The following is a 24,437-nucleotide window of genomic DNA, read 5'->3' as shown; positions in this document are numbered from 1 at the left end:
GATTTGTATTTATGGATGTTAATTTGGTTGACAGTTTTATTTATTGTTAAATAAATTCTACTTTTTGACTGTTTAGCTGTTTAAACTTATTGTGCAATTTTGTTTATGCATGTGAGTTTATGGTCTCTTTTGAGATACTATAGTTTTAATAACATTGCCGATTGACTCTTGCTAAGTCATAAAGTGGTACATGTACTGAAAAACATAAAGATTCACATTATGGATCAGTACATATTAAGGTTCACGTTTGTAGGTGCTTCATCTGTTTTGAGATTGCATTATGTGATTATAAATGGCCAGTTTTTAATAAAGAGAGCAGTACTTGTCTATAGTTCGTTTTGTCTAATCACTTTCACTATAGCTTGAGGGGAAGGACTTAACAATTTTAAACTCATGGTCAATAAAGATTATCAAACCTTTTGGAATATAGAAGCTTAGTGCTCTAGTGCATGATCTAGTGGGAGAATGTTATGTTTTCCTATTTAGATCGATGCACTAGATACTAAGTTATATCAGGTTTTGATAAGAGTTTAAATTAAGTTATACCTTGTGGCCCAAAACTTTGTGGAATAAAGAAAGGTTTTGAAGCCTATTAATGAGTACTATTTATTTCCTTTTTTGCGTGAACCGTTTTGGTGGGCTTGGAAGATTAGTCAAGTCGGTCCTCGGTGATGAGTAGAGACTACTTGACCTAGCCTTATATAAGCTTAAGGCCCTGCTCTCATCAGACATGTTCTCTAACCCTAATCTCATCATAAAGAGAGAGATGAAACAAATTCTGAGAGAGAGCAGAAGTCTTGAGCCGTTCCTGTTCTTGCCGAGATTGTTGCTGCTACGGATTGAATGAGTTCAGAGGTCGTATACTCAAGGAAGATGGCTCTAGGTATGTCTTTATGTCTTCACGTATTTCAGATTGTGTGAAAGATCTTGAACATGTATGTAAAGAAATCTAACACAATGCTCCTTTCCCCGTTCATGAGGTGTTAGTGGAGGAAGGCGAATGATTGAATTTTCTTTCTTTTCCCTCCCTATAACCATAGAGAATGGATTCAATAATGTTACTACAAAATTTTATTCCACAGCTACTAGCCATCCTTTTGAAGAACCAAAAAATCTCATATTCTTCTTGGACATTCTTATTTGCAAATCCAGAACCTTATCATCCATAACATTGTATAAGTACCATGTATCTTCTTCATTACCAGAGATCAAGCGCATTGGAGTTGTCATTTTAGCGAGTTTATTTTCATTGTCCTTTGTTATAGAATGCCATGAATTACAAATAACACTGAATCGCAAATAGTCTAATGGTGATACTAATAACTCCAGAACTAAATTTAAGAGGTGCTTAGGCAAGTTTTCCCAATCTGAGAACACAAAGAAAATTCAATTAGAGAGATGAATTTCAATAGGTTCATACAATTTGAGTTATGGAAAAATAGAATATGCAACGACCTGGTCCTAAACTAATAATTAAATACTAAATTATTAAAGAAAAAGACAATGTTACCCCCGGAATGTTTTTAATAGGTTTACATATTGACTTGTTGACCGGGGAAACTTTGGTGAAATTGTTATATCCCGGCCCGAAAAAAGTGTTAAAATATTTAAAGTAAGAGAGAATAAATTTAAAAGAGGAAATAAATTGAAATAAACATTAAAATAAAATGATTTGAATTAATTAAGGTTTTTGAGAAATTAAAATATTATTTAATATTATAAGGGGCAAAAAGGTCATTTTAAGTTTGGGAAGGAATTTGGAAATTCCGATTATACCGTTGCGTAGAGCACGTCGAAACGAGTCTGTAGACACGTAGTGAACTCGAATTGGGATTGTAATGAAGAAATGAAGATTAAAAGAAGTTTAGTGGCATAACCGTAAATAATTTGAAGTTTATTTTTTTTTAAAACCCAGATTTTCTGCAGTTTGGAGTTGGACCAGTTGACTTCCAAAGGTGATATCTCTCAACTCTGGCCGCCAATCGAAGAAAGACTAGTCCCGTTAGAACCACCATACTTCCCTCTTCCAGTTCCAGCCCATCTCAGCCTCGATCCACCGTCGTGGTCGCTGGAAACCGCCACAAAACAGGACAGTTTGGACAGTTTTTGACGGAATTTCGTGGAGCTCGTTCAGACACCTCCGGCCACCATTTCCTTAGAATTTGGTATGTTTTTCCATCCTTTCAATGTGTTCTAGCTGATGGTTGAGTAGGATTTAATCAATTTCTAGCGTAGGCAACTCGATTTGTAGCCCAAAATTTGGCCAGATTTCGGGATAAGATTTCTACCACTTCCGCTCATTTTTCGAGGTAGGTTCAAGAACAAAAGTGGTTCCAAATAGGGTGTTATACCTAGGATAGGAGTTTGGGCGGGTGGTTTGGAGTATTTCCACATGTGGCGGCGCATGGGCTGCATAGTGAGGTCACTCTTAGTCCTAGATAGATCCTCATGTCGTTACGAGCGCGTAGGAATTCACGGATCTTAATTTGGACAACGTTTGAGCCCCGATCGGATCTCGCATATTGTGTGATTTTCGGGTTTGATACATTTAAACCGTTGGATCATAGTTATTTTCATATATGTCAATCTAAACAATTCCCGGATCGTGTAGGATTCAATAGATCGGGAATCGGAGTCCCGGAGACTCCGAAAAGGCCAACCCTAGGCCTGGGTTTACGGTAACCGTGCAATTGTGCGATCGTGAGTCCCGAGACACTTCTAGACCGTCCGATCGAGACCAAACTCTCGGGACATGTGTCCTAGGCATGTTAAGACCTCTAGGAACTCTCGGGTCGGAATCTTGAGGACATGGACCCCACGGGGTCCCGAGTTGACTTTTTAGGTACTTATCGCTTTTTGAGTCCCGAGACACTTCTAGACCGTTTTAATCATTGGAAAGGCTTATATAGGCTTGAGAATGACTTCAAATATAATGCACACACTTCTAGGAGCCCAGGGCCAAGACTTTGGATTAAATAACGAGGATGAGCTCCATGTGATATGTTTAAGCCTTTAGAAAGCTCATGTGCGTGCGAGTGTTCATTTGGTTTAGTTGTAGTTCTAATTTCATGATTTTATGTGATTTCGAGATGAGTATTTAATTATCTGTTTATTTATCACAAGTTTATATATGTTCATATAGTTAATTGTGTGGTTGGAGTATAAATATAATATTGGAATGGTATGCTAAGCAGAGATCGAGATAGTTAACAAACTAGCCAAGTGTGTACTATATATATATATATATTCAGTAGTTGAAAACGATGAATCTTAGCTTTTGGCTTTTATCAGATTATGATATATATATATATGTATATATTTTAAGTTTAGTTGAGAACCAATTTATTTAAAGTTTATATAAATGACGAGTTATGCTTTTCAAACCCACCGCAAGGGTACCCCCTCAGTTGCCTTGAGACAGTTTGTTATTTTGATGATGCCCCACGAGTTTCGAGGACGCCTGAACCGTGTGGTGCAAGGATTGCGGCTCAGATTGAAGTGTTATCTCTGAGGCCTACGAGGAATGCGGCTCAGTTAACTTTATGGTTCCGAGACCTGCGAGGATGGAATTTATGGACTAACATTGGAATTGACGGATTATTATTGGAATTGACAGATATATGGAATCGATGGCATATATGGAATTGACGGTATTAAAGGAATTGATGGATCAGAAATGGGGTTACACCTAGGTGGAGAGAATTTAAGTTCTGAGATACTTTTAAACTAAATTGAGGATTTTATACAGTTACCATTATTTTCTTAAGCGTCACATTTGTTTTACAAGTGATAGATGGAAATATATATATAGATTCTAATCAAGTTATTGATATATATATATATATTTATTTATTTATGAACTTTACGTGAGTTCAATACAAGGGTGTTCGGAACTTATAATCTTTAACTTGTGTTATTTTATTTTATTATGTTCATTTATCTTTATCTTACATTATTTTATATAGTATTAAATATCTTAAGTTTTTCTAGCATATTTTGCCCCACGAGTCTTAGAGTTATCCGGACCGTGGGAGCGAGGATTGCGGACCAGGTTGACCAGATGTCTCCTGAGTCTAGCGAAGATTACAGGTCAGGACGTGTCACCATTGGTGTCACGAGGAATTGATGGTTATGGCTTTCCAAGCATGATTACTTGATATAAATGCTTTTATTTCTTCATTTGATTATATATTGCTATGTGAGAAATGCCAGGAAGTTTGAAATAGAAAGCTGAGATGAAATATGAGATCTAGAGTGGTTTTGCAAATAAAGAACTACTTGTGGCTTGATCCCTCAGTAAGGGTACGTAGGCAGCCTATTGTTACAAGGTGCAACCATGAGTTAGAATGTTTAAGATTACCAATGCAGTATTGTTGTTCTGAAAATTGAGATGAATTTTATTGACAGATTGATTTATTTGATTTATTGCGATTTGGGATCAGGATATTATGATGCTTAATTTGTTTGGATTTAATTGAATGCATGCTGAACGATTGAGTTATATAACTGTTTGATGACAGGTGGAGGTTTTGGGAAATGAGTAAATTACAGGGGCAGAAGATAATCTTATTTTAAAAGTGGTTTTTTAGTTAGAAGGGCAGTTTGGTCTTTGTGCTCAACATTAGCCAGGTTTTGGACACTCACAGGGTTCAGCTTGGATTCCAAAGTGAAATTTGGGTTGGGTCCTGTCAGAATATCATAATAAAAATATCCTTCAATTTCTGCTAAAGATTGGAGGATGGTAAAATAAATACATTAGTTACAAAAAATAGTGTTTGTTTGGAAAACATACCTGGATTCATGATTTCAAACCCTAGAAGAAGAATCCTTCCGATTTTGTTTAGAAAACGAAAGCTTTCACGTATATATATATATATATAGTCCTGATTTCTTGGACTACAGGAGTTTCAGAGATTTGTGGTCACTCATCATTGGATGTAAATTGAACGGTTCACTTACTATTGCACTCTTTTTAAGAAACTTTTTTGAACCATTGGATTAATATCCAACGGTGAGTGACCACAATCTCTTGGACTCTTATGATCCAAGAAATCGAAACTATATATATATATTGTATTCTAATACTTTGAAGAATATGATTTTATTAGGGGGAGTGCTAGCAACCTTCTCTCTAACCTTCTCTTTTGGACATTTTCCCTTCTTCTCATGTTACACTAAAAACAATGTCATTAATGTATCACACAAACTAGTTTTTATTTTCCAAGTTTACCCTTATTAATGTATTAATTTTTTTAAAATAACAAGCTAATTTTTTTTTTTTAAAAAACTTTCTTAACACCTTGTTAAAAATTAAATAAGAAAATAAAAACTGATGTTTTTAAAATTTTTAATTTTTCTAAAGAGAACGCGTGTTTTGTTAAAAACAAAATAAAGATGATAACAATGTCATGAAACAAACTTTATTTTTATTTTTTAAAAGTATGGCTTTTTCTTATGTTTTTTTATTATTTATTTTTTAACAATGTGCTAAAGAAGTTATAACAAAATTTGAATAAATTGAAGAAAATATAAAAACCAATACATTTTAAAAGGGTAAACTAGGAAAACAAAAACTAAATTGTGTGATGCATTAATGACATTATTTTAAGTGTAAAGAAAATGACACTTGTCATAAAGAGAAGGAAGAAAATCTAAAAGAGAAAGTTAGAAAGAAGGTTTCTAGCATTCCTCTTTTATCAGACTTGAGAAACTCGTCTATTGGAATTGGAAACCCACGTCCCTTCCTTAGAATTTCGTCACGTGTTCCTTCTTGCACCATGGCGCGGTGCGTCCAGCTTTCCACCGAGCAGTAAAATTCCCAAATAGTTACTTTCTCCACAAATAATTAAAAATAGCTTTTTAGATCCAAATCGACTGGGATTTCCTCTCTCTATCTCTTTCAAAACCCGTTGCCGGGACTTCCGCTTGAAGCTGCCAAACCCAACTCAACTCAACAGCGGTCAAAACTCGCCGTTTCACTTGCTTTCCTCCTCTACATTTTTGAGTCCCGCGATTCTCTCTCTCACTCATTTAAGCTTAATGCTCTGTATGGTTGCTGAGAAAAACTGAGGTAAACAATTCGGACATGCTTGTTCTGATTCTCCAGTTTCATTTTCTTCTCTGAAATCATAGCCGCCAAACGGAAACGGATCTTCTCTTGTGCTTCTAAGAAATGGAGCCCCAGCTTTAAGTTTCATTTTCTTTTCTTCCCTTTTCTTGCTTACCACCCAGAGCAAACTGTGCCACTCTGTGAAGCTTGAGTTTTCCTGTTTTGGGGTATTTGTCAGGTAGCAGAGTTGGAATAATTTTCAGATGGAAGAGTAAGTCTTGCTTTTTATTTTGAAAGAATTTTGCTTTGCTAAAACAACAAAACGAAAACTTCAATTTGGTAATGGAATGTAGGAAGAATGCTGTGGAGCTTTTGCAACGGTATCGCCGGGACAGGCGAATACTTCTGGATTTTATACTTGCCGGTAGCTTAATAAAGAAGGTGATAATGCCTCCTGGCGCGGTTACCCTAGATGATGTGGATCTAGACCAAGTCAGTGTTGATTATGTGCTCAATTGTGCTAAGAAAGGTGGTTTATCTGGTTTGTTTATTGTTGATTTCGACTTATTGGTTTTGTTGGGTTTCTTTCTTTACACATTTTTGTTCTGTAGGTGGAATGCTTGAACTCTCGGAAGCTATTAGAGACTACCATGACCATACTGGGTTACCCCAGATGGTAAGTGCAATTTAAGGCATGATTTAGTGAATTATTCTCATGTTGATTAGTGAAAACTTTTGTCAGCTTTGGAGTGCAAATCTCGTTGGAGATTTAGTGTTGTTATTACCCCTTTTGTTTTTAATAATGTGGATCCAAATTAGGACCAATCAAGGAAATAGAATTCCCAATTAATAGTCTTTCCTTCTGCAGCTCCTGTGGTCATTATTTATGCTCATCTTTTCTGGGTTTTGGTTGATTTCTTTTTGTTTTGTTTTTTATTTTGTAATTTGGTCCATTTCCTCTTGTTCCTGTTAATTTGTTTGCTTAAATTATATCCATTCTGTTCATTTTTCCACTTTACCAGAATAGTACAGGTTCTGCTGGTGAATTCTTTTTGGTTACGAATCCTGAGTTTTCCGGTTCTCCTCCAAAACGGGCACCACCACCTGTTCCGGACTTCGTGCCACCTCCTGTTCTAACTCCACCTCCTGGTGTCTTATCATCTATTCCTGACCTTGACTCATCTCCGGTTGCATCAAGTGTGTCAAAGTCAGAATCTTTTAACTACACACAAGCTCAAGAACTGACTGTAGATGATATTGAAGATTTTGAGGATGATGATATCGATGAGGCTGACAGTCTCCGGATTTCACGAAGGATTCGAAACGATGCTACTGATCTTTCGCTTGGATTGCCTTCTTTTAAGACAGGTAATAGATTTTAAAGCCATTGAAATTGTATCAAAACTAAATTATGTAAAATTTCCCCTGCATGAAACTAGTCTAATTAATGACCTACACTTCCCACATGATGGCCCTTGGGTGTGGGCTCATGTGATAAAGAGGTAGGTGCGGATACATTAAATTTTGGCCTCAACTTATCGAACAAGAAAGGAAAGAAAAAAAAAAAAAATCTAGAGAGAGTTAGCTCTCAAATAAAAAGTTGTGTACTTTGATATCATCATTCCTACTATCTTAACCAATACCAGCGTATATGTGTACCATATAAATCTAGTCAAACTACATTATACTTAACCATGAAAAACTACACTATGTATTCAGTAGAAGTGCCAGATTCAGGTAGTACAGTAAGATTTGAATTTATGGTCATTGGTTGACTTTTCAATTCTAAACTAACTGGTTATGATATACATTATACTATTTTTTATATAAATATTGTGATAAGAAACACAGTTTCGTTAAAATGAAAAAAGTACAAAACAGGGGACAAGTTGTCCAGTGGTCTAGCTGGTAGTTGCTAGCTAGACTACTCGACGACGATTTGACAACCAATGCAAAACAGAGCTATGCATCAATAGGATTTCCCACATCATTTTTTTCTAAAACCTTAGCTACTCTACTTGACATTCGAAAGAGAGACATGAAAAAGGAATACTGCTTAAAGACCAACATAGTTAGGGCAATGGTCCCACCTCTAGATAGACACCCTATCCTCTACCGAGCTTACACTTTAAATTCTGTATCATTAACCACATCTTGCGTAAGGTTCTGATGATATTAATGGAATAATGGATTTGAAGATATTTTTGGGTTTTGGAGATTTTCATGATGAATATTGATATTAATGGTCTGTTTCTTTTGCACAAGGAAGGTTGGATATGGATGTTGGATACATTGAAATGTAAATATTCTGGAAAGAGTAGACTGCAATATTGCCACAATGTTAAATGCGCATACATGTAGATCAATGTATATATATTTACATACATTTTTTTCAAAGTTCTCCGAGATTGTTACACTCATATGGTGTGGTAGATTCATCATACAAGCATTCTTAATTTATGTATAACTCAAAGAGTAAAACATATCTCATATGACCCTTTGCTATGTTTCAGTCTATAACAGCTGCCCAATTCGAGACCATGATTTTATTTTTAATTATTATTTATGTTTGGATGCATTTTTTTTAAAATATTTGGCACATTAGGAAGTATTAAAGAGGTATAGAGTAACCTACTGGTATCCTATACCGATGCATCTGTCTGCTTTTTCCACACATTTGGCAATCAGTATATAAGACTGCATTCCCAGCCCCTAGGATGATTGATGAAAGTTGACACTAAAAAGCACAGGGTGGTTGTCATAATTTTTTTTCCTCCTTTTCTTGTTTAGGTATCACAGAAGATGATCTCCGTGAAACTGCATATGAAGTCCTTTTAGCATGTGCTGGTGCTGCAGGGTATACTTTCATTTTCTTATTGGGTCTGCAAATATTTTTTGTTTTCTTGTAAATCAAGGAAATGCTGTTGTGATTGCAGGTCTATTTGTGTACTTAGTTTAGTTCTGACATGACACCATCCATGCTTACACTCTCTCTGTCTGAACAGGGGTCTGATTGTGCCGTCAAAAGAGAAAAAGAAAGACAAAAGGTCCAAGCTGATGAGGAAACTTGGACGTAGTAGAAATGAAAATCCTTTGAGTCAGTCTCAACGAGCACCTGGATTGGTTGGTTTGTTGGAGACCATGCGTGTCCAGATGGAGGTATTTAGTAGTCATTTGCTATTCAAATGGAGGCATTACTACTCTATTTCTTCTCCCTTTTCCTCTCCTTTTATGGCATGCTTACTTACCTGGAATGGTGTTCTAATTATTCCGATTCCAGACTTCCCCTGGGTTTACTAACACATGAGAAATCAAAATTTATGTGAGTTTTACATTAAAATTTACAATCCAATAATTGAAAAACCATGAATTAGATTGATTAGGGGGGAATAGTTAATCCCATACCCATTCCTTCTCTCCCCTATTCTCGACTTCCCTGATTTATGACTTAAAGTAACATGCCATTAATGTTCAATTAATTTGTGTTATTAAAAATGGAAGACAGAGGGGTTGGAACTCCTCCATCATCCCGAATGGGTGTATTGATCTTGAGGAGTAGTTTGTAAAACTTTCAAATAAGCAGTGTTTGATAAGCATTGGAGATGAATGATATTTATAAATGATAGTTACAAATATGACGGCATTTTTAAGCTTCCTAAATAAGATTATTTTTAGAAATTATTTAATCATTGTTTAGTTCTGTTGGTTCCCTTATACAGTACAATACATAACACCATACAGATTATCCGGCGTCTTAGTCCTGACAGTACCAAACCCATGCTAGTAGTAAGGTTAATACAATAGAAAGAAGTACATTACAATCAAATTGAAATAGTAGAGGTTCAGTCCAGCATACTAAATGAGCCCATATGGTAGAATACTTAAGAACTATGCGAGCACAAAGGAGGACTGCATGGCATGTTTTTCTTTTGAAACCGGATGGTTAATTACTAAGACTAAAAGACTGAGCGTCATGTATAAGCTTATTAGTTCACTGGAGAATGGACCATATTGTAAACAATCATCTGGTTGTGCTAGTTCCGAGTCATGTACTGTTGCATAATTTTTCTTTATTGTAGCCCAGCAATACAAGATTTGGTACATGCATATGTTTATTTTGTATGCATTACTAGCTGTCACTTCAAGCTGCTATGCACGGTAAAGTTTTATAAGTGGGTCAGTTGTTTCTTTCCTTGTTCGGGTCCCCACTGAATGTATTCATCTTATTGTGACCCTTTCTGTACCTCATTATTGGTTTGTAATTGACGTGGCATCAGCCAGAGGGGTTCTGAAATCATTGCTGTCTTCAAATATGATTTTTTATGCAGTTTCGGTGAACTGTGTTTCGTTGGATTCATATTGATTTAATGATTTCTTTTCCCATACTCGTAAATGCAGATATCTGAGGCCATGGACATCAGAACTAGACAAGGGCTGCTTAATGCCCTAGCTGGAAAAGTGGGAAAAAGAATGGATGCCCTACTGGTTCCTCTGGAACTTCTCTGTTGTATTTCACGAACAGAATTTTCTGACAAGAAGGCGTATATACGGTGGCAGAAAAGGCAGGTAAGTTCTGTTCCTTACAATCTATCATTTTGTCTTGATACGTTTTATTGGCCTTGTAAATTTCCTATTTGGTGAAATTGGAGGGGTGACCATATATGCACATGAGATCCAAATTAAGAAATTCTGATTTGTTTTCACAGTTGAATATGTTGGAGGAAGGGCTTCTTAATTTCCCAGCTGTTGGATTTGGGGAGTCTGGACGGAAGGCGAGTGAGTTTAGGATTCTTTTAGCAAAAATTGAAGAATCTGAGGTATGTCTTCTGTTCGTCTAAATGGCTGGAATGCTCTCTATCACAATAATAGACAATTAAAATTTCCCTTACCCAATCATTTATTCTCTTAACTAACACTCGAAAACCATTTGTTCTACTTTATATAATTATAAGATTATAATGGAAATATTTGGGTCTTAAACCTTTTATTTGCTTTGGAAACACCAGAAATAGGGGTAGTTGGGTGTTAAACATTAGTGTAACTTTTGTTTTTCTTTGAGGGTGAATGTGGAATATGATGGAGTTTTTGTGCATTTCTCTTGTATTTTTATATCTTGTTAAAAAGAATTCTACTGATCTTGTTTGGGTGTTAAACTTTTCTTCTCTCTCTCTCTCTCTCTCTCTCTCTCTCTCTCTCTCTCTCTCTCTCTCTCTCTCTGTGTTTTTGGTAAACAAGAAAAAAAGAAAATGAAGAAAATGACCTAAAAGCTACCCAGTCCCACTCACTGTTTTACGACGTCAACTATGGCTCATGTGGCATATAGTTGGGCGTTAGGTGTTCTTTTGTTGTAAACTAACAAATTAGCACCCATTTCCTGTTTTACCACCATGTGAACTCTGGCCCATAATTTTTGATAATAATGATTTATTTTATAACTTGGTGGTTTCAAAAAAATTTGTACTATTTAATATGGTCTACATTTCCGGCATGGTTCCATCTCAATTTTTTGCATGTTGCTTTTGGTATAATTATATTTGTTTTGTTTTGTTTTTCATTTCGCCCCCTTTCCTTTCTCTTTTGATTGTAGTTTCTTCCACCTTCCACGGGTGAACTCCAACGAACAGAATGCTTAAGATCTCTTCGAGAGATTGCCACTCCACTTGCTGAGAGGCCTGCTCGTGGTGACTTAACTGGTGAAGTATGTCACTGGGCAGATGGTTATCACTTGAACGTTAGACTGTATGAGAAACTGCTTCTCAGTGTCTTTGATATGTTAGATGAGGGAAAGTTGACTGAGGTTAGTACTTTTGGTTCTTGGCCATGACAACACGGCTCTGTCAAAATCTACTAAAGAACTGCATTCATTTACATTGCCAAGTCACTTTCTGCTTGATTGGTTGGGTTTTAAAAGTTTTCTGGAGTTAGGATCTCCATTCTGTTTTAAAAGCTCTCAGATTTCAGAATTTTTTCTGTAAAATGAAATGTAGTTTTGCTTTACTTCATAGTGATGTATGGTAGTTTAGGAAACTTAACCTTGGTTTTATGTGGTGGGCGCTAGGGTTGAAAGAATTATGGGTTTAAGGCTTGGAAATGTAGGAAGAAAGCTTTAGGGGTTGTAAATTACTGGTGAAAAGGTTGAATCTTGATAGCTGAAATTGATTGAAATCTAAGAAGAATGCTCATTTTATGATTGCTTATTTGGGGGCAAATATTGTGGAATGTGGGGATAGAGAGAGAATTAAGGTCTTGAAGAGATAAGAACAGAGAGAAGTCAGGGGTTGTTGTACCAAGTTAAACAATACGAGAGAGAGAGAGAGAGAGATAGAGAGAGAGATGCCTGAAACACAAAATAATTAAATTTTATCGACAACTGATTTACTCTTAAGCCAAACTAATAATAATGAGAGTATCCAGTTAGAAAAAGAACTACGTCTCAAACACACGGACTTATTTCATACCCAGGGCTCCTAGGAAGTCCTGAACTCAACACGATTGGTAAATAATACATACAAATTTCTGCATAGGTACCCCTGTGAGGCAAAAAAGTTTATAACTCAGTTCTTAATTAAAGGCTGAAGTCAAAAACTGATTTAACCTGAGAATCTTTAGGGCACAAACATCAAAACCGTTAACAGTCACTGTTGTCTATTGTTGCATGCGGGCTCCAGCTGTAGATACCCCAAGTTGTCAAATATGAATTTACAAAGAAAGCAGCAGCTGGGCTTTTTTTCTTTGTCTCTCAGAGTCTCTAGATTATCTTTATTTTCAGGAAGTGGAAGAAATACTCGAGCTTGTGAAGTCAACGTGGCGTGTTTTAGGAATCACGGAGACCATGCATTACACCTGCTATGCATGGGTCTTATTCCGTCAGGTAAAATAGGCATAAAAGTAATTTACTTTTCATATTGTTCTGCAGCCACTAAAGTGATGTTTTTGTTCTTTTCTGGGAAAACTATAATGTCATTGTTTATATGTGATGGAGAGTATGGTTGACTTGTGTCTTATATTGTTACATTTATAATATGTACTCTAAGAAAGATATTTGTTTTTCATATAATTACTGGAAGATATGGACTTAACAGACATAAAGGACTCTCTCTCTCTCTCTCTCTCTCTCTCTCTCTCTCTCTCTCTCTCACGCACGCACGCACGTACAAACCCAGAGTTTTGTACGATGTTGTTTCTAATTTTGTTTTTGTCTGAGGCCTATAGGCCTATAAGTTATACAATCGGAGGTACTCCTCTCCCATCCCATGAACCTCTCATTCTTATTGAAGGCATTCCATATCTTTGGAAACATCAATGTTTTTCCAACATTTTAAAAATTTCTATGTAGAGCATCTTGGATAATTGAAGTTGCATTGAATGACACTAATAATAGATTCTAACATGTGGTAGATGTATTCAAAAGCTTGGTTCAATTGACTTTGGTTTTGAACAACTTGACGTTTCATCTTATACTTTTCAACTGGCAAATCTTTTCTCTGGAAATTGAAGCCCGCCACATGTACACACACACACACACACACACACACTCTACAGTGATAAAAATTCGTACATGCATATTTTTAGGAGGTTTCAAGTATAAAGATACTGATAGTGGAATGTCTTTCATGAGTGGCTCCTTGTCAGCATGATATCATGTCAATTATGTACTGTCTCATTTTATTTGAGTTGGTCCATTCTACAACAATTGCTGTATTTGTTCAATTCTTTGAGTTTCTTTTCAGCTAGATTAGTTCTTTCTAGTTCTTTTGTTTTATTTTTGTCTTTTCTCATGAATGTCTGATCTTGGCAGTTCCATTAGTAAACTTTTTCTACTGATAAGTATCATCGCCATTTACAGTTTGTATTGATTCTGTGATCACAGCATGTTATTACAAGTGAGCAAGGAGTTTTAAAACATGCCATTGAACAGTTAAAGAAAATACCATTGAAGGAACAACGGGGACCACAAGAGAGGTTACACTTGAAGAGTTTGCATTGTAGAGTTGAAGGCGATCAGGGTCACCAAGATTTATCTTTCTTACAGTCCTTCTTGTTGCCCATTCAGAAATGGGCCGATAAGCAGTTAGGAGACTACCATCTGCACTTTTCTGAGGTATGCTAAGGTCCTAGAAGTGCTATACTTGGGTGTGGTCCTCATTCTTAATTTGGTTTATTGTCAGGCTGATGTTAGCTTTGTTAAGCAATTATTTTTAATTTGTATATGTTTGTTTTTATACTACCATGGAAATAACTATCATAGGTCTTGTGCCCATTTGCTTGCATGATCTTTCTGTTTTATTATATCCTTGTGTATTGATGCTATGCAGCTTTTTTCACTTCTCGTACTTGTTAATGTTGCATCTTCATGACACCACTCTGGGCTCCAGCTGATTCAGCTAATTAAAAAATTATGCCAATTTTAGTCACTTTTACCAAGGGACCTTCCTGGTTGCAACTCAGTTGTCTTAAACTTCTCATGTACCTTGTAGGTGCCAGTTATGATGGAGAATATAGTAGCTGTTGCAATGATTGCTCAAAGGCTTCTATTGGAGGAACCTGAAGCAGTATGTGTAGACTCAAAAGAAACTTTGTGCTTGACTAATATTAGAGAATAATGCATGGTTCTTCATCAGTGAGGAAAAACTTTTCTTCTCACTGCTAAGGTGTCAGGTGAATGGGGGGACTCACCACTTTCACCAATTCATTGGTATGAATTGGCGACATCTCAGCGGTGAGGAGCCAAGCATGGTTCTTGACTTGTGGAAAACAACTAGTATAACTTTCCAACTTTTCTAAGTTATTCTTTCTTGTGACGAACCCTTATTTTTTGCCAACTCCAGTATCTGGATTTTTTTTTAAATAACAAATATTTGAATGTGTTGTCAAATTGTAAAAGGTTTAAAGATGATTTCTTTTATTTGTTCCACAGGCAATGATGCAATATACATCCAACACAGATCGAGATCAGATAGAATCATACATATTATCTTCTATTAAGAATGCATTTACAAGGGTAAGTGTTTCAGTGATTTTTTTATAAGATTTTTGACACACAATATATTAGTGAGTCTTACTATTTCAATTAAGCAAAATTTAATATAGGAAAATTAGGCAATGGACTTCTCCTCTGGGAAGGGAGGTGTTAGGAAAAATACAATACTTGGCCCATACTTAAGCTTTTGGAACATTAGTAGACCAAAAATATTTGTCATGGTATTAGAACAGGAGTACAGTGTTGTGTATATGTTAGACCACAGTCATGAGGAAATTCAAGCCCGCATTCTAACATGTTAAACTTTTGAAAGTAGTAGGTAACTAACAAAATTGATCAAAACTTGGCTGTATAGGAATTATTTTTAGGCTCTATCATGTACATAAAGTTGTAGTAGTTGACCAGAAACTTTGTCCCTAATTGTTTATCATCATCTTTGGGGAAGGGTCAGATTTTGGTGATCTCTATGGGCTCTTGTGCTGCAGAATTTAAGCATGAATGTAAAATACAATAATACATTAATGTTAATAAAGCACTAACTAGAGAAAGATCTACAGCTCTAACACACGCTTCCCCTGAATAGTCAATAAAACACTGATCTTATAAATATTGTGTTGGGACCCTAGTCAAAGACAAAGGTGCAGTGATGTCAAGCTAGGCTTACTAGTAACTAGCAAGCTTCAAAATCGAGAAGACACCGAGTGGTAAATTGTTCAGACTAGAGTTCGGTACACAATTTATTCAGTGGTCACTCTCCACAGAACTCGTGTACACACACACACACACACACACACACACACACACACTTACATAAACAGATACCATTGATACGATTAAAGTTTCCATTTAAGACGGCTGAATAATGGATTTGAATTTTTAAATTTTAAAAATGTATTTTCTTGTTGTACAGATCTTACAGTCTGTTGAAAAATCAGACTCAAAGCATGAACATCCTTTGGCATTGCTTGCTGAAGAGACCAAGAAACTCTTAAAAAAGGATACAACCATGTTCATGCCAATTTTATCCCAGAGGCATCCACAAGCAACTTCTGTCTCAGCCTCACTCCTTCATAGGCTTTATGGCAACAAGTTGGTGAGCTTATATGCTCCCTCCCTTTTTTTCAATAATGAGAATTACATTTATCTACATTTTTTCCACGATACAGTAGTTTTTTAGGGTGGAAGTGGAGAACTTAATGCTAATGTGTTATTTCAGAAACCTTTTCTCGGTGTGGCTGAACATCTGACCGAGGATGTAATATCTGTATTTCCAGCAGCTGATAACCTTGAGCAGTACATTATGGAACTTATTACGTCCAATTCTGGAGAGGAAACTGCAGATATATACTGTAGGAAACTAGCTCCATACCAGGTGAAAGTTGGATTTTTTTCTACATTACATATCTCCTTTTTTTCCTTTTTCTTTTTTAATGTAAACTTGTCTTCTAATAGTGTAAAGTCATGGATATGCACAATTTGAAATATACTTGGTTCCGCTAAGCTAAAGCTGAAAAGTTTTAATGTAAACTTGTCTTCTAATAGTGTAAAGTCATGGATATGCACAATTGGAAAAAGACTTGGTTCTGCTAAGCTAAAGCTGAAAAGTTAGATAGTTGCAAACAATATGTCAGGTTTACTGTTTACCAATATGCTCCATTGCTTCTTATTTTCATTTTATTGAACTTCTTATATCTTCTTAGATTGGATCCATATCTGGAACATTGGTGATGCGTTGGGTCAATTCGCAACTTGGAAGGATCTTAGGTTGGGTTGAACGGGCTGTTCAACAAGAGGTAAAATTTAAAGTTTATCCTTTTTTTTTCTTTTTTTTTTAATGTTTTAATTTCTTATGTTAGTTTACTTTTTATTGCTCTCATCTTGAAAGCACAAGCCATAAAAGCAATAAAAAGAAAGGAAGCAAGCACATTTTTGTTTTTATGCTACCTGTTTGAGACTTAGGGGTGAACATGGTATTGACTGGTATTTTATGTCTTTCTTCAGAAATTGTTGTACTTGTTTGATATACTCTAGATTGGTAACTTCTGGTAATCCAGTCAGAAGGAAGGTGTCCTATGTGTTTTCACATGGATTAAAACTGTTGAGTGTTTGTCCCACATTGAAATTAAGGGAGTTGGGCTACTCCTCCCATTGCCAATTGGTTTCGGGGTGGAACCTCAACTTCCTTCGTGGTATCAGAGTGGGTTGCCCATGTGTGAAAGCCCAACGGCCACACGTGTAGAGGCGTGTGAGAATGTGAAAGTGAATTGTCCCACATTGGAAAGTTGAGAAACCTAGCAAGGGCTTATAAGGAGTTGGGCTACTCTTCCCTTGGCCAATTGGTTTTCGAGTGGAACCTCAACTCCCCTCATGGTATTAGAGCAAGGCTTCACGTGTTGAGCCCAACGGCCACACGTGCTTTCATGTCACCCAATATGTGTTGTTCATGTGTAAGGCCTGAAAGTTCACCGCATGTGCGGGGGCGTGTTGAGAGTGTTTGTCCCACATTGAAAAGTTAAGGGACCTAGCTGAGTTTACAAGGAGTAGGGTTACTCCCGCCATTGCCAATTGGTTTTGGGGTGGAACCTCAACTTCCTTCTAAAACTATTGTTGGAATGATGTTTTCTCACCTAATTAGTGGTGGCGTTGGGTACCAGGAAGTTGGTAGCTTTGAGGTAGGTTATATTGAGGAGTCATGGTGACAAATAAAATAGGGGAGAGGCCCCTGCCTCTAAACTGTTGTTAGTAATACTTGTGTAATATTCTGTGGAAGGGTTTTATAAAAGAGATAATACTTCTATCTATTCTTTCTATCAGTGTGGATAATGAGAGGAAGGTAGTATATGTGAAGCATCCAGTTATTTCTTATGATTGTATTACTCAAATCCATCATCCATGATCTCATGTAAAATTGTAAGTTTTGTCTATCAACGGCCAAGTCTGCTACTCATTATGCCATTCAGTAATTCGGGTTGTCATAGACTCGTTAATACTTTGAACACATGGGGCTGATTCAGTAATTGGGTATTTGTAGGAACGTCTGGCTGTCCTGCCTCTTCAGACATAATTATTCTAGTTCCATTTTGTCCTTTGTTTAATTTTCATAACAATTTAGGGAAAGCCGTTTTATCACCATTTGCATGTAGGTTAGTTTTTGTTATAATTTATGGAAACTTTTCTCATCTTCATTTTTTGTAACAATATATGTGGCTTCTTTTTTCATCTCGTAAGTTGCTGAATGTTCGTGTGCATCATGTTACAGAGGTGGGACCCAATATCACCTCAACAGCGGCATGGGAGTTCAATAGTTGAAGTTTTTAGGATTGTGGAGGAGGTATGACTGTTTGTTCTTTTTGGGTTTTGCATATGGTATTGTATAAGCTATAAAGTAGTTTTTGGATATCTTTCATAATGAAAAAAAACAGTGATCAGTATTCATAATAGAAATGCACACATAATTGACAATATGGGTCACACACTTATAATTGGTGATAAATAAGTTTGTTATATGTTTCCAAAAGTCTGCATCTTCTCAAATAATTGTATCGTTGCCATTGCTATCTTTGAAATGCTTTCATTTCTGGGTTTCAAATGATTGTGTTATTTTTTTAACCGAAATGTACTTTTTTAAAAATAAAAACTCAAAAAGTGCATGCAATGGACAAGGAGTCCTCATCTATAGTACAATCAATAGCAGTCAAATAATTGTGTTATTCATCAAGAAAGGATGTCTTTATGAAATGAAAAATAAATTGAATTGGATATAATGTGGAACTTTTATTGGAGGTTGGTTTTAAAGGAAGTGGACTATTAAATGCATCGTCAAGTATCTGTACTTCAATTCTAGAATTTGTCAGTGGTTTCATTTGGAATCTTACAATTCTGGATATACTTGTATGGTTTGGCCTTCAAATCTATTATTTGCTCTTGCCACTGACCAACGTTGCTGATGTGTTTCCTTATAAACATTTCTTCATGCAGACTGTCGACCAATTTTTTGATCTCAAGGTTCCAATGAGGCCTACAGAATTGAGTGGTTTGTTTCGCGGAGTTGACAATGCTTTTCAAGTGTTCGCAAATCATGTCATTGACAAGTTGGGTATGTGCTACTTGTGAGTTGTACAATTCTGAATTGACTGACATGACATACATGTGTTATCACAATTGTGGAAAACTTCGTGAGGGTCATTTAAAATTATATGATCACAAGTTATGTTTCCTTTACCCTACTCTCGTACGTATTCCTTGGGCAACAGTTGTTTATATGGCCTTCTAGAGAACTGACCTTTACATAATTTTATTGATGGATATTAGTGTAGCACTTATTTGCGTAAATGTTCTTTTCTGCTTTTATTTCTTTGAACTCAGGAACTTCTAGTTATAAATAGGTTCATGAATGATGAATACTTATTTTGTGCCCAAAAAGAAAACAAAATTGTTTCTTTATTTGTTTTCTTATTACATTGTTAGATTTGTTAGATTTCCCTTGGACCCCAAAAGCTTAAGCTGTGAAGGAATGGGTCAACACTGTATATCAAACTGAACCCTCCTTCACGTGCAGCCCCATCCTGCACGTGGTGAGAGAGAAATGCATGCCAATAGGTGCTGCCCCAACCTACACCTTGCAAACCAACAAAGAATTGAGAAATGTGGTTTTGAGGTTTCAACCCAGGATCTCCTACAACCAAGGCCTTGCTACCAAGTTAGCTTACCAATACCCCATAATGTTAAACAATGTATATCAAGCTAACAAGATTTTTCATTCTTCTCTACATGCCATACAAATGATTTTAACCTTTTTTTTTTTTTTTTCCTTGTTATCTACCCTTATTGTATCCACACAGACCTTACATTGGGATTTTGGTCATGCAGCTACCAAGGAAGATTTAATTCCACCTGTGCCCATTCTTACAAGATACAAGAAGGAAGTTGGAATAAAGGCTTTTGTAAAGAAGGAACTATTTGACCCTAGGCTGCCTGATGAGAGAAGGTCTACTGAAATTAGTGTTCGAACGACTCCAACGCTTTGTGTTCAGTTAAATACACTTTATGTAAGTTCAGGTTCAGCTTCTTGTTTTCATTATGAAGGGAGGAAATATTTTCATAATGATGTTTTAATGCTAAACTCAACTAAGCCTTGGTACTCCTAATTTGAATTGGCCGGATGAGTTCTTCTAGGTGCTTGTGATCTTATAATGTTTTTGTTCCGGTATTGTACGTGTCCTGGGTGAGAAAATGATGGGTTATATGCACGTGATTCTTTTATAAGAATCATAAGAAAGTGAAAATATGGATATTAATGAGACCTAAGTTTCATAAGAAAATGATGACACTGTTATAATTATTTGCTAAAGATCTTTAGTTGCATCTACATTTGATGGTCCTCCGGTTTCTTTTCACCATATCTTTTAGATATAAATTTGTTTGGTTGCCATGTACTTTTTTCTAATAGGAATTTGATTGGCCAATAAGATTAGTGAAAAATCTGGTATACTTTTGTGCTATTCACAGTATGCAATCAGTCAGCTGAATAAGTTGGAAGATAGCATGTGGGAGCGATGGACGAGGAAGAAGCCCAGCCAAAAGTTTACCAGTAAGTGCAGAAAAGTGGTTTTCTAACTTTATATTTGTTTGCAATCTTTCCATTTACAGGAATTTAGGTTGAGGAACGCATATTAACATCATTTGTTTGCAATCTTTTCAGTGCTTATATTGACCTTTTGTTTGTAGAGAAATCCTTAGATGAGAAGTCAAAAAGTTTCACCCAGAAGGACACGTTTGATGGGAGTAGAAAAGATATAAATGCTGCTATAGATCAAATTTGCGAGTTCACTGGTACAAGATTTGTGTTTTTAGATGATGTCAAATTCCTTGACATACTAGACCATTTATTAATTTACCAACTGTTTATTGCAGGAACTAAGATTATCTTCTGGGACTTGAGGGAACCATTTATTAACAACTTATATAAACCAAGTGTTTCTCTTTCTAGGTTCGAAGCAGTCTATGAACCACTTGATACGGTCAGATTTATTCCATTTGGAAGCTACATTCTATTTTTGGTGGTAGTTAAAGCTGCTTAAGCTCGAAAATGACTGATCTGTCAATATCTCATCTGCCTTTAGCCTCTATTTCCTTGCACAATAGAAAGAAACCAAATTATTCTATATTTATTGCCCTCACGTTGCATATAATCTGTATTCTACATGTTATGAATTGTACCTCTTCTTGATCAACCTTTTAAGTTGCGTATACTTTCACTCCTAATTGTGTTGTCATGTGGATAGTGCTAGCACAAGTTTAGCCATTAAACAAGGGTCCTGGGAGTTTGAGTTACATCTCATGAAGTAGAAAGATACATCAACTTGACTAATAGGTTCAGATGGTAGTTGGTAGTTAGGATCTGGCACATCAACCTGATATGACTTTTATGTTGGATTCATGCTCAAAAGGCATCAAAATTGGATGCTACGTACGGTCAATTTTGACTTACCTCTATTCATCTTGGTAGAGTTGAATAATTTTTAGCACTTGTTTAGACATATTGTTTATGTTTCAGAAGAACGACAAATGGAGTGTTCTGTCTGATTTCTCTATCCACCTATTACGTGTTTCTTCTTCAGTTATTAATTTCCATGTATCCATGTCATTTTTTAATTTGTATTTGTTTCTTAAAATTGTATTGATATTGAAGACAAAGGGCTGCCTGTCATTATGAACTACTGCAGGAACTTAGTCAACTGTGTGCTATAATTGTGGAACCACTAAGGGATCGCATCGTGACAAGTCTCCTTCAAGCAACGCTGGTCTATTCCTCGCCCTTTGCTTCTTTCCACATATCTGTCAAATTTACTGTAATTTTTATTTCACTGGAATTTTATTTTATTTTATTTTTTATCCAGGATGGTTTACTCCGTGTTGTATTAGATGGAGGCCCATCACGAATTTTCTCTTTGGGCGATGCAAAGCTATTAGAAGAAGATTTGGAGGTCCTCAAGGTACCTGCTTTGTGCCCTTTGAATATTGCAAGTGGTCAATTTTTGTTGGTGTATACTCCTCACATGTGGGTGAACAGTTATTTTAGCTCCTAACACTCCTCACATGTGGACATCACCTCACCATTAGAGGACTCCAACATATGAGAGTACCTATATTTGGTGGTTGTCATTATTGGGATTTGTACTTGGGTTTGCTTCTTTGATACCATGGAATCTTTTCTCTTTTCTTTTTTTTTTTCTTTTTTTTCCGGGTTTATCACCATACTTTAAAGTTGACTGTTAAAATATAGGCCAATAATTATTTTTATATCTGAGCAAAAAGAGAGAATTTGTTTTGAATCCAGATAGGTAATCCAACAAAGTTGCATATCATCTTTTCCCACAAATTTACACTTGTTCCATTTAGGGCCCATTTGATAACCATTTCAATTTTAGTTTTTTGTTTTCATTTTTTGTGCTAGAGTATAAAGGAAAACGAGAGTGAGAATGAGATGAGAGGGGAGGATGGGAGGGAGGAGTAACAAAAGTGAAAACAAAAACTTGAAAGTGAAAACAATTTCAAATAGATTTCAGTTTTTAGTTCTTGTTTTCACATTTATAACTCCTCCCTCCCATCCTCCCCTCTCATTCTCACTTCCATTCCTCTTTTTCCTCTATTCTCTAGCACAAAAAATGAAAAATGAAAAATGAAAACTAAAAACTAAAATTAAAATGGTTATCAAAAGGGCCCTTAGCGTTGGAAAGAAGGAATGTACTTACAAGTAGGCATTTGGAAGTTGGTTGAACTTAATCTGGCAAAAGAAGACATAAACGGGTGAATTTGTTCATTTAAATTGCTTCACAAGAAGAATTGTCTACTTCGTATGACACAGCATTTCGTGGAGTTTCGAATTTGTAAACCAAACTTGCACTTACTTTGTGTCATTGTGGTTGTGATTAACAGGAGTTTTTTATCTCTGGAGGAGATGGGCTTCCAAGAGGAGTTGTCGAAAATCAGGTAGCACGTGTTCGAGATGTAATAAAGTTGCACAGCTATGAGGTTAGTCCATCTTTTTCTCTGGTTGAGACTTTACAAGTGAATCAGGTTATTTAAGGCATTATCGTATTTCACTATCAATGAGAGTTTCATTAAAATGCAAAATGTACATCTGGACAGTCGTCATGTTCTGATTCTTTTTTATTTATTTTTGGCATTCCTCTTGCTGTGATTTCAACAAGTTAGTTTGTTGAGAGAGAGAGAGAGAGAGAGAGAGAGAGAGAGAGAGAGAGAGAGAGAGAGAGAGAGAGAGCCATCTTATTTTACCCTATACCCAAACACGAACAATATTCTTATTGATTCAACAGAAAAAGGATAATACAATGTATGCAAATACTCCAACCCAGATGAAGGAGCTAATAAGATGGTTTCCATCTTATTACTGTGGCTCACACACGTGCACATGCACACATAAGCACACAATACACCAAGGTAAAAGATAGCAAAGTTTCTGACTGCTTAAATTTTGAGCTTGCAGAATTCAATGTTTGATTGTGTTAATGTCAACGATCTTGTCGACTTAAATTTATGGTACTTTTTCTTTCTACTTTTTTCTGTTCTCAGACTCGAGAACTGATCGAGGACTTGAAGTCTTCCAGTGGCCTGGGCGTGCAGGGTTGTAGAAGCAAACTAGGGGCTGATTCTAAGACTCTTGTGAGAATCCTATGTCACAGAGCTGATTCGGAGGCCTCTCTTTTCCTTAAGAAGCAGTACAAGATACCAAAGTCTACAGCTTAGGGATTACCTTAGCTATTCACAAGTCCTCTGGAAATGTAAAGCAGTAAAATTTGTATTCAGCTAGAATGTGATGTTTATGTGTGTCATTTCAGTTATTTCAAGTGAAAGGCAATCGAATGTTGTATTTATGTTTATCCATTCTTTTTAATGTACCCATTTTGCTTGTGCCCTTCTCTGCCTCCCTTTCTGTCTCTTGCTTTCTCCTGCACCAGATACAGTTTTAAGATTTTCTTCAAGTCAATCTTGATTGAGTTTCATGGTTCTCTTTAATTATTATGTTATAAGTAGATTAATTATATTGTTGAAACTTAATAAATTGGATTAATTGGGGAATTGATATATTGCAGTGTTTCAGAAATATTTGAAATTCAAAGCGGTCCAGAGAATGCTAGAAATATGAAGTGGGTAACATTTTTGTATGGATTTTTTTTTCGTTTTTCACTACAAAAATGGAAAACCAAAGCTGTTTTATTTTATTTTAATATTATTATTTTATTTTAATATATAATGTCAAAGTCGCTGGAAGATTTTATTAGAAATGAATAGAAAGGTTAACATTGGCTGCAAGAATATTAAAGAGCCATTCAGTTCTAACACATGAGAACTCCCTGTCTAGAAACGAAACAAACTATCGCATGT

The 24,437-nt window shown here is 36.0% G+C and overlaps 1 protein-coding gene across 2 annotated transcripts; it reads left to right on the top strand.

Moving 5' to 3' along the window:
• LOC18786867 lies at positions 5,859 to 23,978 on the top strand. 2 transcript variants are annotated; one of them, XM_020557622.1, is made up of 27 exons: positions 5,859 to 6,070; positions 6,288 to 6,320; positions 6,403 to 6,578; positions 6,661 to 6,725; positions 7,072 to 7,417; positions 8,840 to 8,906; positions 9,055 to 9,208; positions 10,448 to 10,615; positions 10,756 to 10,866; positions 11,637 to 11,846; positions 12,819 to 12,920; positions 13,920 to 14,150; positions 14,527 to 14,601; positions 14,967 to 15,050; positions 15,940 to 16,122; positions 16,246 to 16,401; positions 16,730 to 16,822; positions 18,289 to 18,360; positions 19,008 to 19,125; positions 19,899 to 20,077; positions 20,538 to 20,619; positions 20,757 to 20,861; positions 20,943 to 21,049; positions 21,755 to 21,832; positions 21,929 to 22,024; positions 22,968 to 23,063; positions 23,625 to 23,978. In XM_020557622.1, the coding sequence occupies exons 2-27, from the start codon at positions 6,313 to 6,315 to the stop codon at positions 23,796 to 23,798; spliced, it is 3,336 nt and encodes a 1,111-aa protein (XP_020413211.1). In that variant the 5' UTR covers positions 5,859 to 6,070; positions 6,288 to 6,312; the 3' UTR covers positions 23,799 to 23,978. The 2 variants fall into 2 exon arrangements, with proteins under 2 accessions (XP_020413211.1, XP_020413210.1); XM_020557621.1 differs by having other exon boundaries at positions 5,873 to 6,070; positions 6,232 to 6,320.

The sequence above is a fragment of the Prunus persica genome, chromosome G2 (genome assembly GCF_000346465.2).
Source record: "Prunus persica cultivar Lovell chromosome G2, Prunus_persica_NCBIv2, whole genome shotgun sequence".
In the NCBI taxonomy this organism is placed as follows: Eukaryota; Viridiplantae; Streptophyta; class Magnoliopsida; order Rosales; family Rosaceae; genus Prunus; species Prunus persica.
Note: the sequence above shows the minus strand (reverse complement) of the source record. Positions and strands in the feature narration are given on the sequence as shown.